This window comes from Athene noctua, chromosome 1, assembly GCF_965140245.1.
Source record: "Athene noctua chromosome 1, bAthNoc1.hap1.1, whole genome shotgun sequence".
Classification (NCBI taxonomy): domain Eukaryota; kingdom Metazoa; phylum Chordata; class Aves; order Strigiformes; family Strigidae; genus Athene; species Athene noctua.
The window spans coordinates 88,056,138-88,070,796 of record NC_134037.1 but is presented as its reverse complement, the minus strand read 5'-3'; the positions used below and the strand labels follow the sequence as shown (position 1 = coordinate 88,070,796).

Here is a 14,659-nt window from a genome sequence, read left to right as displayed (position 1 = left end):
GCCATGATCTTTTAGGTCATGGAAGTATATTTGGAAGATTTTGTCAAGCTAAAGAGAGGCCAGTTATATAGAAGTAAATTTGAAAAAATTAGGTCTGTGAGAGTAGGAAGAGAGGAACAAAGGGTCAGGGATAGAGTTCTGGGAATGGGGAGCAGAGAGAGAGAGAGAGAGAGAGATGATAAAAGAGAAATATCAAAGGAACAAAGCAACTTGACTTTCAAGACTGAGGGCATGCTCAGCAGTGCCAGAAACAGCAGGGGAACTCAGAAGAACAAGGATGAAATACAGTCCTTTTAGAAAAAAAACAAGACTGAAGCACAGACAGCAGAAACCATGATGGGTATTTAGGATGTTACAGAAAGTAACCGTTATCCATAATACATTTGAAAAATTAAGTGATAAAAAGGAAGATGAAGCAAAATCAAGGTTACTTACATTGTTCACAGTGGGTAATTAATGATATGTCCAGTTGCAGTTTATAAATGTGATTTGTCTAACATAACTAGTAGGTTGATAAACATTATAAGAATAAATGTATCAGCTAAGGGAGGCATATCTGTCTCCCCATCTCTCTCAAACAACAGCTGGTCTCAACTAGAATACTTAGAATACTTTCCAGTCTTAAAAAGCCAATTACCATTTCAAGCATGTAAAGGAGCAGATTTTCCCTTTTTTCTTTTTCCAGAAAAAGAAAAGTTTCACTTAAAAGGAATGAAAAGCTAAGGAGGATAAGCAAAAAGACTTAGGCTGGTCAAAAGTTAAATAGAGTCAACATAAAACTAAAAAACTTTAAAAAGTGGAAGACCTACAGATATGAGTGGAAGAAAAAAAGGATCTATGATCCTCACCAGTAAGTAATTGTGTACATCTTTAAATGTCAAGAGGTGAAAAAGAGATGAGGAGACTTTAGAGGTGTAGTACAGCTACACTTGTAAGCCTGTGGCATAGTTAGAAGAACAAAGAACACTGGCTCCTTCCTGACATTAGTAACTCTCCAGGATTACCCAAACCATTTTGAAACTGTAGAGTCTGTCATAGAAATAAATTTTTAAAAGACCACCACCATGTAATATATAGGATACAAACCATTCCCATTTTATTTTATTAGAACCCATTCAAATAAGCCTGGAAATACCTGTTTTGATCCAATCATTACATACAGGATGTTACCACAATTACAGTAGATCAAAAGATGATGCTGAAGTTATGGTTGATGTAAATTGGGTTTAGTCAACAATCAAATAATCAATGCAGCAATTATTTTGTTTCAGTGTATGCTAAATCTGGAGAATTCCAGGAGTTGTTTTCTTAATTCAGTTTTCATCTTTCTCTATACCCAGACTACCCATAAAAGAAATCTTATGCTTTTGTCTGGAAAAGAACTTAGCTTTATGTCCCATAAGGTATAGATACCTTGTAATACATATCACCATCAGAATTCCCACTAAACAGAAGGAAACCAAAAAAGTGAAAAACTCACTGTCACTTTTCAATGCAGCATTATATTTCAAACTGTGCTAGATAAGGCTGTGTCAAGGTAAAGATATCAATGTCAGATTGAAGTTGATTCAAGTAGTCTGATCTTTGTCTCTTCCATAACTGAATTATCACTTTCATCATGGATTTCCAGTCACCTTATGTCAAATATTTCCCCCCACAAGACAAAATAAATACAAAACCCACATTAACACTTTAATCAGGATTCTTTTGAACAGAGAAATAACAAATATTTCTATTTCATTCCCTACAGAACTCAATGTAGTCTCACTGATATCCCTCTTCTACATGAAATGCATGCTGTGAGATGCTGAAGATTCATTGAATACCACACTCCTATTTTTTCAAGAAAGTTTATACACGGGGCATTTTAAAAGGCTGTCATCAGTCAGCTCACACTTGATAAAATTTGAGGAATGCTCATAGAAAGGAATTTTATCCCAGGCAAAACCTACACAGATTTCATAAGGAAACCAAAGGGGCTTCACCTCTTTTGTTAGACCCCATACTGTGCTTGCTTGTGTAATTATGTAATGCAAGTAACTAGCCTGATCGCACTGGAAATAAGGTTTTGGAGTAAAAGATACTCACTCCAGCAAACAAACAGAACTTTTTTCAGTTCTCTTATAAACTAATGGCCCTCAACATAATTTGCTACTGTTCTGCTTCCCTAAACAAAGGGCCGTCAGTCTGACAGTCATCATGAATTCAGAAGTATTTTTCTAAGCTGGTCCCTGCTTCATACCCATAGAGCATATCTTACTCTGTATAGGATAAGTGTCTAGCTTGCCACATCTGCACAAGATATTATATCACTTCTCTCCAATCCCATACAAAAAGCAATAAGAAGTTTGAAATGAGGTAGAGAATTTTGATTAGTACAACAACTTGACTGGTGCTGTCATGCCGTACTTCAGCATGTCTGATGGCAGTTGGCCGTTTCAATAGCTTGTATTACATGTACCAGCAAATCCAGAAATGTCTTTTTTTCCCCCTATTTTTAAAAAGTTTCAAAGAAATGTTGAGAAAAGCCAGGACCTCACCTTTAAGTATCTTCTCATGGTGAAAGAGGGAGGGAGGAAGGAAGAAGGGATGACATGCAAGTAGGAGACATGCAAAGAAAAAAAAAATTTTTACCTCTCATAAGGTGAACTTAATAACAGAGGAATTGGATGTAGCCTAAAGTTCTATCTGTTAAAGAGGGCTCACAGGCAAATTCACTAAAAGGCAGTTACATATTGTTTGATGTCCTCTACAGCTGTTTCACAGATTTCCCCTAGGCCCTCCTTGAAAAAATCTTTACTGACTGACATAAGCAAAGTTTGTGAGTAATGTGACATTATAAGTAAAAACAATGTTAAGAGAGGTATTAATCAGAAATGTTCCTATACAGAACCTTAATAAATTGAAAGGACCAAACACACTGTGTTTAGGATGGTATTAGTAAATCACTTGATAGCAATCGTTGATAACATGTAAAGAATGAGTGTTGGGTATCTTCAAGGTTCAAATAATAATGCAGTGTTCCAGTGTAAATAAAATGGGAATATGCTAATGAATTTATAGTTCATGCCACTTGTTACCTTATGACTTTAAGTCAAGCAAAGACTTGCTATATATGGCAGTGCCACCTGTGCTATCATAGGAAAGTTACTGTGTAATCCCCATCTGGGGAACATAACTTGGAGTACACAGTAACTTTCCTACCATAGCACAGGTGGTGCTGTCTTCAGGTAAAAACCAACCAAACAAAAATCTATCAGTAATATATATAACGATGGATGCTCTTGATGCAGATTGGCTCAAACAATGTAAAAATCAGTCATTTTTACAAAAGAGTTGCTTGAAACACTATCCATGGGAAAATACCTCAAAAGATACTTTTCTAGAGCAAGTGTTCATAATTTCTTGTAACACAAGCGAAAAAAAAAGCGCACCATGTTTAAAAGCAACAAGACAAAGTATTTTTTTACAAAATGTGTAAAACTTTGAATGCTATAAAAGTATCCTTTTTTAGGTGGGTTCAGACGTAATTTATAAATGGATAGATTAAAAGTCCATCAAAGGATACTAAACACAGAGTGCAGTTGCAACTCTGGCACAGAAAATCTTTAAACTATGCACAGCCAGAAGCTAGAAGTAACCCAGATCTACTATTTCATAGTTACCTCATTCTTAGATGCTTTTTACAAAGATTTGCTATTTACCACCACCAGAGACAGAAAGATAGATTATACAGATCTCACTCGTCTACAGACTCACATAATACATACAGAACACAGTGGCTAAAAACACTCTACTAAATGCTGCTATACCTCTAATGCCTCACACTTAAAGTAAAGGCCAGATTTATCTCTGTGGAAAGGGGAAGAGGAAGGAGAGAAAGCAGAGGAAAGAGAGAAAAGAGAGGAAAGAGAAAAAAGGTATTTCTGATGCCTTAGCTAAAAGATAGACTTTCCTCAGAGCACAAATTGCATACTGTAGTCGTAAGAAATTTTGCATTTTGTCAAGAAGCCTGAGGCCAATGAATATCAGTGAAGCAGTTCAGGAGAAGACTCAGGCTGCAGATCCTGCTTACCTTGTCAGGAATCTAGAATATCAGACTTTTGAGGATAAGCAGTTCTGGTAGACAACTCAGTGCTCTTTCATAAAACAAGATGGAAAAATGCTTTTTTTTAGTTAGGTCATGCTTTAAGCTGTATTCATGTGCATATACATAATAGGCTCAAGGATCAGGGGCCAACTTCCTCAATTCATGTAAACCAGTGTAGCATAACTAATGTTTAATAAGAATTTTGATTTGCAGGTTCAGCTGATATACCAAACAGGTAGGGGTAGGAAAGAAAAGTAGTTCACCTACAAATAAAACTGTAAACTACCCAGGCTTTACCTAATTCATTTTAATTAACCTTTCTAATCAGACTTCCAGTGGCACGGCTTTATAAGGACAGGCACCTCTCAAAATTAGAAAGAGTGGTGAGAAAAATCATATATATTTGGAATAAAAAAATAGCCCTGCTTGCTGAAATTACTGGACTGATTTTATAACCAGCATAGTAGGAGCAAATTTTACTCTTAAGAATCTGCTAGAATTAGCAGCATGGATTCTCCCATGTGTTAAGCTGTTCTGCATGATATATTTGGAAGTCTGAAATTAGCCAGAGATAGTCAGCAGAAAATCCAGTACAGGGAATCTCTTAGCAAAAAGCTTGTAGAGACAACTCTGTCATTTGCAAAATACTCACCTGTTTACCCATATGAAAAATGTGGGAAAGGCAGGGCTCAGCAAAGGTCTTCCATACTTAATCTTCCACTGACATGGTGATGTGGAAGAATCACAATCATGGAATAGTTTGGGTTGGAGGGAACCTGAAAGACCATCTAGCTCCAACCCCCCTGCCATGTGCAGGGACACCTTCCACCAGACCAGGTGGCTCAAAGCCCCGTCCAGCCTGGCCTTGAACACTGCCAGGGAGGGGGCAGCCACAGCCTCTCTGGGCAACCTGTTCCAGTGCCTCACCACTCTCATAGTGAAGAATTACTTCCTTATATCTAATCTAAAACTACCCTCTCTCAGTTTAAAGCCATTACCCTTCATCCTATCACTACATGCCCTTATAAAAAATTCCTCTCCAGCCTTCTTGTAAGTCCCCTTTAGGTACTGGAGGCCCTCTTCAGAACTTCTCCTCACTCTAGTGAAATAGGTTAGGGATGCCTCTAGGGATTATTTTCATATTTACAACTTCCACGTACACCGAATACTGATACAATGCTCAAGCTTCACATTCCAGGTTTTGGCACTAGGAGCATAGGATTATCCTTACTTAAACTAAAAGTATAATAGCATAGGGTACAGAATAACACAAGCTAAAAAGAGCTATATTTTTACAGTATTACAAACTCCTTCAGTTCTCAAGGTCTATACCAGGATGGATATCATCACTCAAATGTCACAAGAGAAATTCCAAAGACAGATTTTACCCTCCTATCTTCAAATGTCTTCCCTGGAAACTTGCATTTAATCAACAAATGGACAAATGCAGGGTTCTAAATTGTTTATTATCACACTAAACATGGAGCCTCTTTCCTTCTCAACTTGTTAAAATTAACTGTTATCTGTTATTCACTTCTTGAATAGGATAACAGCAACAAATAAATTACTCTAAGCCAGTTCTTCAATATAGTTTTTGTCTAGATCAACCAAACCAATATATTTTATCTAATTTTCTAGCTTCAAAGGCATATTTGTTTTCCAAATAATTGTTATTTTTAGGAAATGAATGGCAGGCAGGATAAATAACATGAGAGTGCCCCATTATGCCATGGAGCTCATAAACAACAGACTCATTAACAATACATAATCAACAGCTAAATACTGTTACCTTTTAAGATTATAATTAGCTGCTTATCTTTAATCAGGTTTTAGAAATCCTTACCTCACACCATTCTGTCCTTGCATCAAGATTGTTGGAAATCTTCCTGAAAAAGGCCTTAACATTATGATCCTTGATTTCTGGACCAAGAAGCGTCTGTGTGGTTGTATAGAACTTGTCATAGTTGATCTCATCTGTATTGATAGAACAATATACCCAGAGTTAAAAACTGTCAAGATACAGCTTCTTTCCTTATCTCCCCTACCTCCTGTTTTATTTCTCCTTCAATATCGATAGCATGCAAGTTCTGACTCCTCACACCGTATTCACGAAAGCATTTTACAAAAAAAAAAAAAAAAAAAGTAAAAAAAAGTTCAGTCTTAATGTTCAGTCTTTTCAAAACTACCTGATTTGCAATGCATGACAGGAAACAGATAGATAAAAGAATAGGTGAAAAATTCTCACCTCTTCTTTCTTCCCTTACTTTCATCCCACAATTCTGGTTTGTTGATCTGAACTTGAATGGTGTCTGGAATAAAGTTTATTCTTTCATGCAACAATAGCAACTTGCATTGAGAAAAGCAAAACTTTGCCCTCATTATTTACAATTAAGCAACTGGATTTAGAGAATTCATCAGGTTTGGGCTTTTACAGATCACTAGAAACACTGCATTGTGCTAACTTGTATATGTGGCAGTTTCACTAATTCTATTTTGTGAGCAATCACCATAGCGTTGTAATTTGACCAAAAGTCTTAACAGGAGGAGAAAATCAGTCTCATAGAACAACCTGCCTATTTCCTGTAAAAAGCAAGAAGTCACAGTCTGAACATCAATTTCAGGTCTGTCTTATAGTCTTGTCTCTATGACACCTTCTCTCCATACAGAAATTACACTTTTCCATCAGAAAGAGTATCTCTTACCATCATCTTTGATATACAAGCCTAATCTCTCCTTTGTCTTCTGGATTACTGTTTTTTCAACTAGTTTCTGGAACTGCTTCAAAGCATTCTTGAAATCCAGCAATTCAAGAGCAGAGCAATTCTCCTTATCACAATCCTTCTTTTCAGACATCTTTTATTAACGGAAGACAAATTAAGACAGAGAGCTCTTCTTATAGCCTGGGACAGGCCTTAAATTTTAAACTCCCACATGAGTTCATATGAGATGCAGCTGCGTGACAGGTATAGCAAAAAAGAGGTGACTGGCTTAGCATCTCATGCGGGCAAACACAGCACTGGACTGTTGATGTCACAGCCTCCCATTACATCACAGAACCCTACTTGCTGGGTGACCCTAGGACATGAACCAGGAGCACTAATAACCTGGCATACAAAATTATTTCATGGTATCTCATGCAATTGGTGGTTGAACACGCATGAACTTTCTCACTTCTAAATCCAGACAAGGATTTCATCATGGTTCAATTCTGCTGCACTTGGCACTGCTTTAGCAATATGAGATCACATTCTCCAGTAAGAACACACCTTTGAGACTAGCTGTTACAAGTTTATCACATCTTTCAGACTTTTGTACTGAGTGAGAAGGAAGGAAGATTATACCAGTTATCTTTAAGTTTCATATTGTCTTCTTATGCACTGTATGATTTCCAAGTTTTCTGTCAAAGGCTGCACACCAACTAACAGAGCTAGGAACAGTTGCAATTGTGGATTCCCTTGGATCCACACATTATTTGGTGAAGAATGATGGAGCCAATGCTCCATTTACATTTGCTCTGTAACAGGAGAACTGAGACCAGCTCATGTGCTACTGCTGCAAGGCTCAGCCAGGGATCTCAGTCTAGGTGGGGATGCCTGGTTTTACAGTAGCAATAAGAGCATTTTACCAGAGAAGTTATGAACCATTATTCATGTTGTACAAAGAGGTCAAGGACATCCAATTCAATCCAAAAAGAACTAGAAAAGAACGTTTTGACAGTTCATTCTAGAATGTAACATTGAATGTTTGCTTCCTTAATAAATCTCTCTCCATTTCTTGAATATGTCTTGTTGTCCTCTTCATTGTCTTGAAAATCCTTACCCAGTGAACTAGAACTTCCAACCAAGAAACCCAGTTACCTTGAAGAAACATTTTTTTAAATTGCATAAATCATTATGATTGAGATTGCAAGAAGTCCGGTGATGGAGTGGTGGAGTTTTAGTTACTTTCAGGTGTCCAATTGCCTCTCCTTAAGCTCTCACTGCCATTCAAACTCCCTTTATTTGTCTTACTTAACTTCCATTTAAGTTACTGTTTCTTTCATTCTCCTAACATACAACTAAATGAGACCAGAGATTAAGTGTTGGCTCTTAACATGTGCCTGCCCAAAGATCAGCTTCATGTCTTAAATGGTTACTGTTTTGAAAAGGGTCTGCATTTTAACTTGCCTCTAAACTCAGTCGGGATCTTAAAGTCAGAATATACCTATACCTAGGTACCCCAAGGACCTTTCTGGTTTTTGTTCTCAGGGCATAAAAAAAGGCAGGATGGGGCTATTCAGAAGGCAAAATTGCAGCTACCACTTTCTTTTGAAAGTGGCAGCCAAGAGCACTCACTAACTAATCAAAATTGTTTTATATGCTACCCAGCGTCTTGAGATCAGACATAATTTTTGCCCTGCAAAAGCAACAGTCTCTGTGTTATATCTGTGTTATCTTTCTAGCCTGCTACATCTTAAATTATTTACTGAATAGTGGAACTGTAAGATATGCTACTGGCATGGTGGAGAAGTGGATTTATTTTTCTTCTAGCTGAAAGAGAATTAAACCCAAAACTACCCCCTGAATGAGTAATAGAGTGACTACTGAAGAAAGGGCAAGTTCTTGTGGGAATCAAGTTTCACTCATTCTTTGGAAAATGTATGATGTAAAAAGCTGTCTTGAAAGAATGGTTCAGTGCAGTGTGTTTTAAGGAGAAGGAAGCATTTTCCTGAAAAAACAGATGTTTGAAAAAGGAGTTTCACTATTTGCACCTGTGATCATTAGTAGTCTTCTATTGACTAGATAGTCTCAGTTAAAAAAAAAAAAAAAAGTTCCTAAGTATCGGTAGTTAATGTTAATTACTTTGGATCATGTTATGATCACAGATTCTCTACATATGGAAGCTAGTTATCTTGCTCAGGCTTCTGGATTGTATGCTAGACTTCAGATGATCAACTTTCAGTCCCTACAACCCTCTATGGAATCTGACCCCCTATGCTTGGTAACATTTTGCAAATTGTAAAGGCTTACCATTTTTTGAAACTGCCATGTGAGGCAGTGTGTTCCACTGTGAAGAAGGAAGAACTGTGTTCTTGTCTTGGCTCTGCCATTTGTTGTTTCTTGGTAACTTTATCAGGTTGCTAAAATCTACCTGTAAAACAGGAACAACATCCCAACCCTGAATTAGTTCCTTTAAAGTATTAATAATTCTTATAATTCTTATACTGTCCACATTTTATGTGTGCAATATCTGCAGTTCCTTTTGTATCACTACACTATGGTGACATTAAATTCTGGCACACTATCACACTACTCCATGTCCGCTGCACATTTACATGAATATTATTGGCATAATAAATATAACTTGAACTGTAATTGAAGGTGAACAAAACTGTTCATGGCATTAGCTATGCTTAAACAAACAGTCATTTACATTTGTTCACTGATCTTCCAGTTAGTGAAGTCATTAATTCGCATTCATTAACACAATCACATATTTCTGTGATCAACAAAATTCTAAAGCATTTCAGAGAAGCACATCAGTGACAATGAACAGAGGCTGGTATCTTCTACCATTGAAAAAAAAATGGTGCTTATGCAGAAATCACAAGAAAAGCTGTTGTCCCACTTTTTATTTCCCTCACCAGGGTAATTTGCATAATCCTATATTATTTTTGGTTTTATACTGGTGCAGACATTAGTGTTTTGTTAAGCACATGATTAAGTTTTGGATGAAAAAATCTGACCAGAACAGGCAGGCCAAAATATCCCCTCTGACCCTAATTAGTGTCCTTACTCCCAAATTTAACAGAGACATCATGAAATAAAGTTTAAATCCAGAAGAGACCTTGAGATCTTCTACTTTCACCTCCTGTGTTACAGATCATTAAATATCAGCCATTTATCACTATAATGAGCCCAACAACTTTGTTCTAAAGCATAACTTGTGGAAAGGTATCAAGTTTAAATCTGCAGACATCAAGAGATGGAGACTCCATCATGTTTGTTCCAAAGGTTAATTGCTCAAATTGTTAAAATTTAAGCTTTCTATCTGAATTTGTGTTGCTTCAGCTTCCATTCAGCAGTTGTTGGAATATCTTTACTGTTTTAGAGTAGTAGCTGGTATATTCTCCTACTAGGAGCCTTTGTACCTGAATTACTTCTCCATTTCTTTCTCTTGTTAATTAAAGCAGATAGAACCCTCTGCCTCCTACTGCAAAACTTTCCTTCAGTCCTCTAAAAAATGTTTGTGTTTCTTTTCCACATTTGCCAGCTCTTCAATATCTTTAAAGAATGCTGATGCCATGTTGCTGTGTTATACCATAATAAGCAAATTGGTACTAGTCAAATAATTAACTTCAATCTATTTGTTAAATTCACTTTTCATTAGATCAAATTGATCAATTTTTTTGTAGTGTTCTTTAGCAATTGATCTCCAGATCAGCTTCTCTATTACTTCACCCAAGGCTGATGACAGGCTCATTGGTCAAGGCTTTCTTGAATTGCTGTGCATGGAGTCTCTGCTCTGTGGAGATTCTGTAGGTGAAAGGAAAATCATATTTCTTTGTAGCTATCTAAAGCCTGGTATCAATCAGGCATGTTTCAAGAATATCAAAATCACTTCTTCAGAAAAACAGATAAAGACCATAGTCTTCACACACACTTGGGAACATCAGCTGAACAACATTTTTGAAACATACAGGGAAGACAAATATTTGGTATTAAACAAATTTACTAAAAATAATGCATGTAAGTGTCTCTGCATGAAATATCTAGTTCTTCAGGGAAAGTGGTGTTTCAAGATATGCTACCAAACACGAGCAATCCAACTGCTTGAAGTTCTATCATTTCCACAGGTAAGAGCACAAAAGTTTCTGGATATTCCTCAACGGCAGTAATGAGTATTGTTTTTGATTAGAATAAGGAAAAGCGTTTGGCAGGGAAAAGCAGCACTGGTTCCTGGAAAAGAGAAGGATAGCTTGAGGATGCATTCTTTCCTAGTTCCAACGGTAATGCTCCAGAAAAATGTTTCCTTTATATGTCAGCGTACTCAGTGGTTCATCAGAATGCTACGTCTTGGTCAGAGTTACGGTGTGTTTGATATATTGTTTCCAGCTGAATCCTTGTTATTCAGTGTTTCCTGTTGATTAATTTTTCCAGTCTGTGTCATCTTAGCTTCTATGACATCAGGCTATATTCTCATTTCCCAACTAATAACAGTGGTTTATGGTTTATAAAAGGTATTAACATTCATCTTGGAATGGAAAGCCTAAGAACAGAGAGCTGTTTTATTCTTTTGCAACCACCCATGAAGAAACTTAATGTTATATAGTATAATGAAAATAGACTGAAACACCAAATAAGGAACCATTGCTTTCAGTACTAGTTGATTCTGTTGTCTTCAATGTTTAACCTCAAAAAAATGTACAGTACAATTTTAAAATAAGATGTGATGACTCAGTGGACTGACATACAAAACTGGAGAAGATAGGAACTGCATTAGGAGATAAGTCTAAAGGGGAAATTCAATATTAAATTTATGAGTAACAGGAAGTCCTTGCATTAGTAAGTCTATAGTAGCATTAACTGAATGAAAAGCATTTTCTTTCCTGTCTCCCTTACTGATATTGTGGAAAGCACTGGATATGGAATATGTTAGAGTTTATTCAGAAGTCGAACCTCCTAACTCTCCCCTTCTTACTATGTAATCATATTAGTCTCAATTATTGGAAATTCTCAGACCAATACAAAGTTAATAATATGTAAGTCTGTACGGGTGCATAGATGAGCTACATCAAGATCATTGCCGGAATGGCCGCTCATTTGAAAAATCAATAATTTTCAATCTATATCTCAAGAACTATCGTAAGTCTATGAAATTCTATGCAAGTTTTAACATTCTGACCATGCCATTTGACAGCTTGTAACAAATAAACCAAAGTTACTGCAGAAAACAAACCAGCAAAAGGTGATATAAATCTTTACTACCTCTACCATGTTGCCAGTCACCCTTTCTGCTAGTCTCATTCAAAGACAAATCGTCCCCAGGTAAAATACAGGTTCAGAATAGCCCACATAAAACACAGTAGATCTAAAAATGCCTTAGTTGTCCTTAAAGAGGCTCTGGCACATAAAAGACTTTGTTGCTGACCCTGATTTTGCTCCAGATAAAGTCCACCCATTAAAAAAAAAAAACCAACAGTCCTTGAAGCTGCCTTCTTTTGATGAACTAAGCTACCTATCCTCTGCTATTTCATCCTTTTAAACATTCCCTTAAGCCTGGCTGTGTTCGCAGGTGAATCAGGATAGAGCTGCTTGAGTTCAGAGTGGCTGAACTCCTCTGACTGGTATGGAGTTGAGCAAGTCAACTCTTCATTAATTTTAGCAATGTAAAAATTAAAGTTCTCCTATGAAATGATGTTGAAGGGGCGCTATCAAGTTTACCTTACATGAGCTCACTCTCTTTTCTACTGACTTCATTCTTCACTTTGCTTTTGCCATATTATTGCTCCACAAGCAGTATCACACTCCTTGCTATAAAGTGCATTTGCTTCTCTGTGTCACTAACACTAGCTGAAATGACCAAGTGATAATTTTAAAAAGCGTATTTCTGATGCACTTTTTATTGATTTGTATGTTGGACTCTGGAAAATTACAACAGGTCAGTGAGTTTGTAATCACTTTCACTTCAGGTTTGTCACCCTAACATGAAGCTACAGCATAAGGATGAACTCCTATGGAAGGCTATTCCTTCAAAATAAACAGGTTTTATCACAACTGAATTTCACGGTGTTACTGGTCTTATATCGGTTTTACAATGTTGGTGTTTAGGGTTCAAGCTGCCATCCAAGCTGTGTCTATACAACCAAGGGAGGTACGATGTCTGCAAGTACAAGTATATATCACCACTTGTTTTAATCTACTTAAGAAACAGAGGCATCAATATGCATCTGCCACTTAAGCACGTACCACAGTCCCACACAGGTTTGTACAGCCAAGATGAAGTTCATCTCACCTAATTTAGGCATCTAAAAGTTAATCATTCAAGTCACCTTATATGCCAGTCAATAATAAACACTTTCATAGAGTGATTCATCTTACTGGTCTTAGGTGCTTAACTTCTAAATACATTATTTAGGTGAGATGAATCACACCTGCAGCCAGTACAGCTATTTGTAGACATGCCAGGTATACTACAGCTCACATCAGGGTACATGCTGCAGCCAACTTCCAACTGTAGCACAGATGTTCTGACAGCATCTCATCACCTCCCAGGATTGCCCATTTGGGTCCCCCTCCTGCTGCAAACACTTGTTTGCTTCTGGGAACTATGTTTGAGCCAAACACTTTTCTCAATCCAGAATGTTCTCAGATTCTTGAAACTTTTCCACCTAGCTTGTTTTATGATTTAAAGTTCACATCCCAGTATGGACTAGCTTATATAACTAGGATTACAAATTCTGCAAGATCAAGCCCTAATTTTGAACTTTTGCCATTAGGCTTGTGCATTTTTTTCTTACATATTGCATTATCAACAGATGTTGATCTATATTAAAAGCCTTGTTTTAATGCCAAGTGGTTGGGAACAGATGAAAAGTTTCTTCTGTCCATAAACTGCCTTGCTCTATAGATATATGTTACAGCTATATATAGATACAGTGAATAATCACTTGGCTTTCATCTGCCTTTAAGGCTAAAGAATAGCAAAGAGACTATGTAGAGAAAACAAATGCTAGGAGAAGGCTGTAAAAATCAAAACTAAAAATCCAGAGGTTTTTTTGGGGTTGTTTTGTTTTCTATCAGAGGACTGCAGTCTGGCTGTCTACCATGCCCTTTGAAATAATGTTTTACAAAGTTCAGAACAGGCAGCAAAATCCCAGCACTATCTGATTCCTGAAATGAGTGTATTGCGTATGGACAATAGCTACTCTTTTCTTTTCTGCTCACTCTGCTTGTCAGGAAAGATGGGAAGGAGCCTGTGACTTGAAAGGCACACTAGCAGAGATAAAGAAGAGAGAAAATGAGTGAAAGCAACAAATAAGTGAATGAACAAATGGGAAATGAAATAGGTCTCCTGAATGCCTTAAAACGCTCTTTTTTCTCCCCCACAGTGTTCTCACTGCAAAAGCCGTGACATTTCTCATGGTATAGTTAGAACTGTGAGTCACGGTTTGTGGTCTGTACTTCTACACAAGGTTAGAGAGTAGCAGAGACTTTGGCACTTTCTCTGCTTCAGACTCTTCAGCTCTAACATGTGAGTGACTCTGATGTCCAGAAACATTTCAAATTACTAAATACAGCAAAGGTAGGGAACTTCTGAAGACAGTCTCAGATATGTGCAGACCTTCCAGTTGTGAATTATTATTTCAAAGGCTGGCTTTTAAGGTAAGCATGTATCTACACACACGTACATGCTGGCCACCTGAAAATTTACAGCCAATGCATTCTTACATAATTTGTGTGTAACAGACAACACATGAAAAAGACTATTGCAGAAGTGACCTAGAAAGTCCTTGGGAGTTTCAAGGGCTGTTTTTACAGTACAGGACTGGAGACCTTGTATTCCAGCTTCTTGTTGTACTGTTTTAGT

The 14,659-nt window shown here is 37.1% G+C and overlaps 1 protein-coding gene across 1 annotated transcript in view; it reads right to left on the bottom strand.

Moving 5' to 3' along the window:
* The window catches only part of WDR64 (WD repeat domain 64), an 81,002-nt gene extending 74,059 nt beyond the window's left edge, over positions 1–6,943 (bottom strand). Inside the window, exons 1-2 of the mRNA XM_074896845.1 lie at positions 6,793–6,943; positions 5,934–6,064 (exon numbers count right to left, since the gene is read on the bottom strand). Coding sequence (XP_074752946.1) covers positions 5,934–6,064; positions 6,793–6,943 — 282 coding nt within the window. The remainder of the gene's footprint in view (positions 1–5,933; positions 6,065–6,792) is intronic.
* Positions 6,944–14,659: the final 7,716 nt, after the last annotated feature.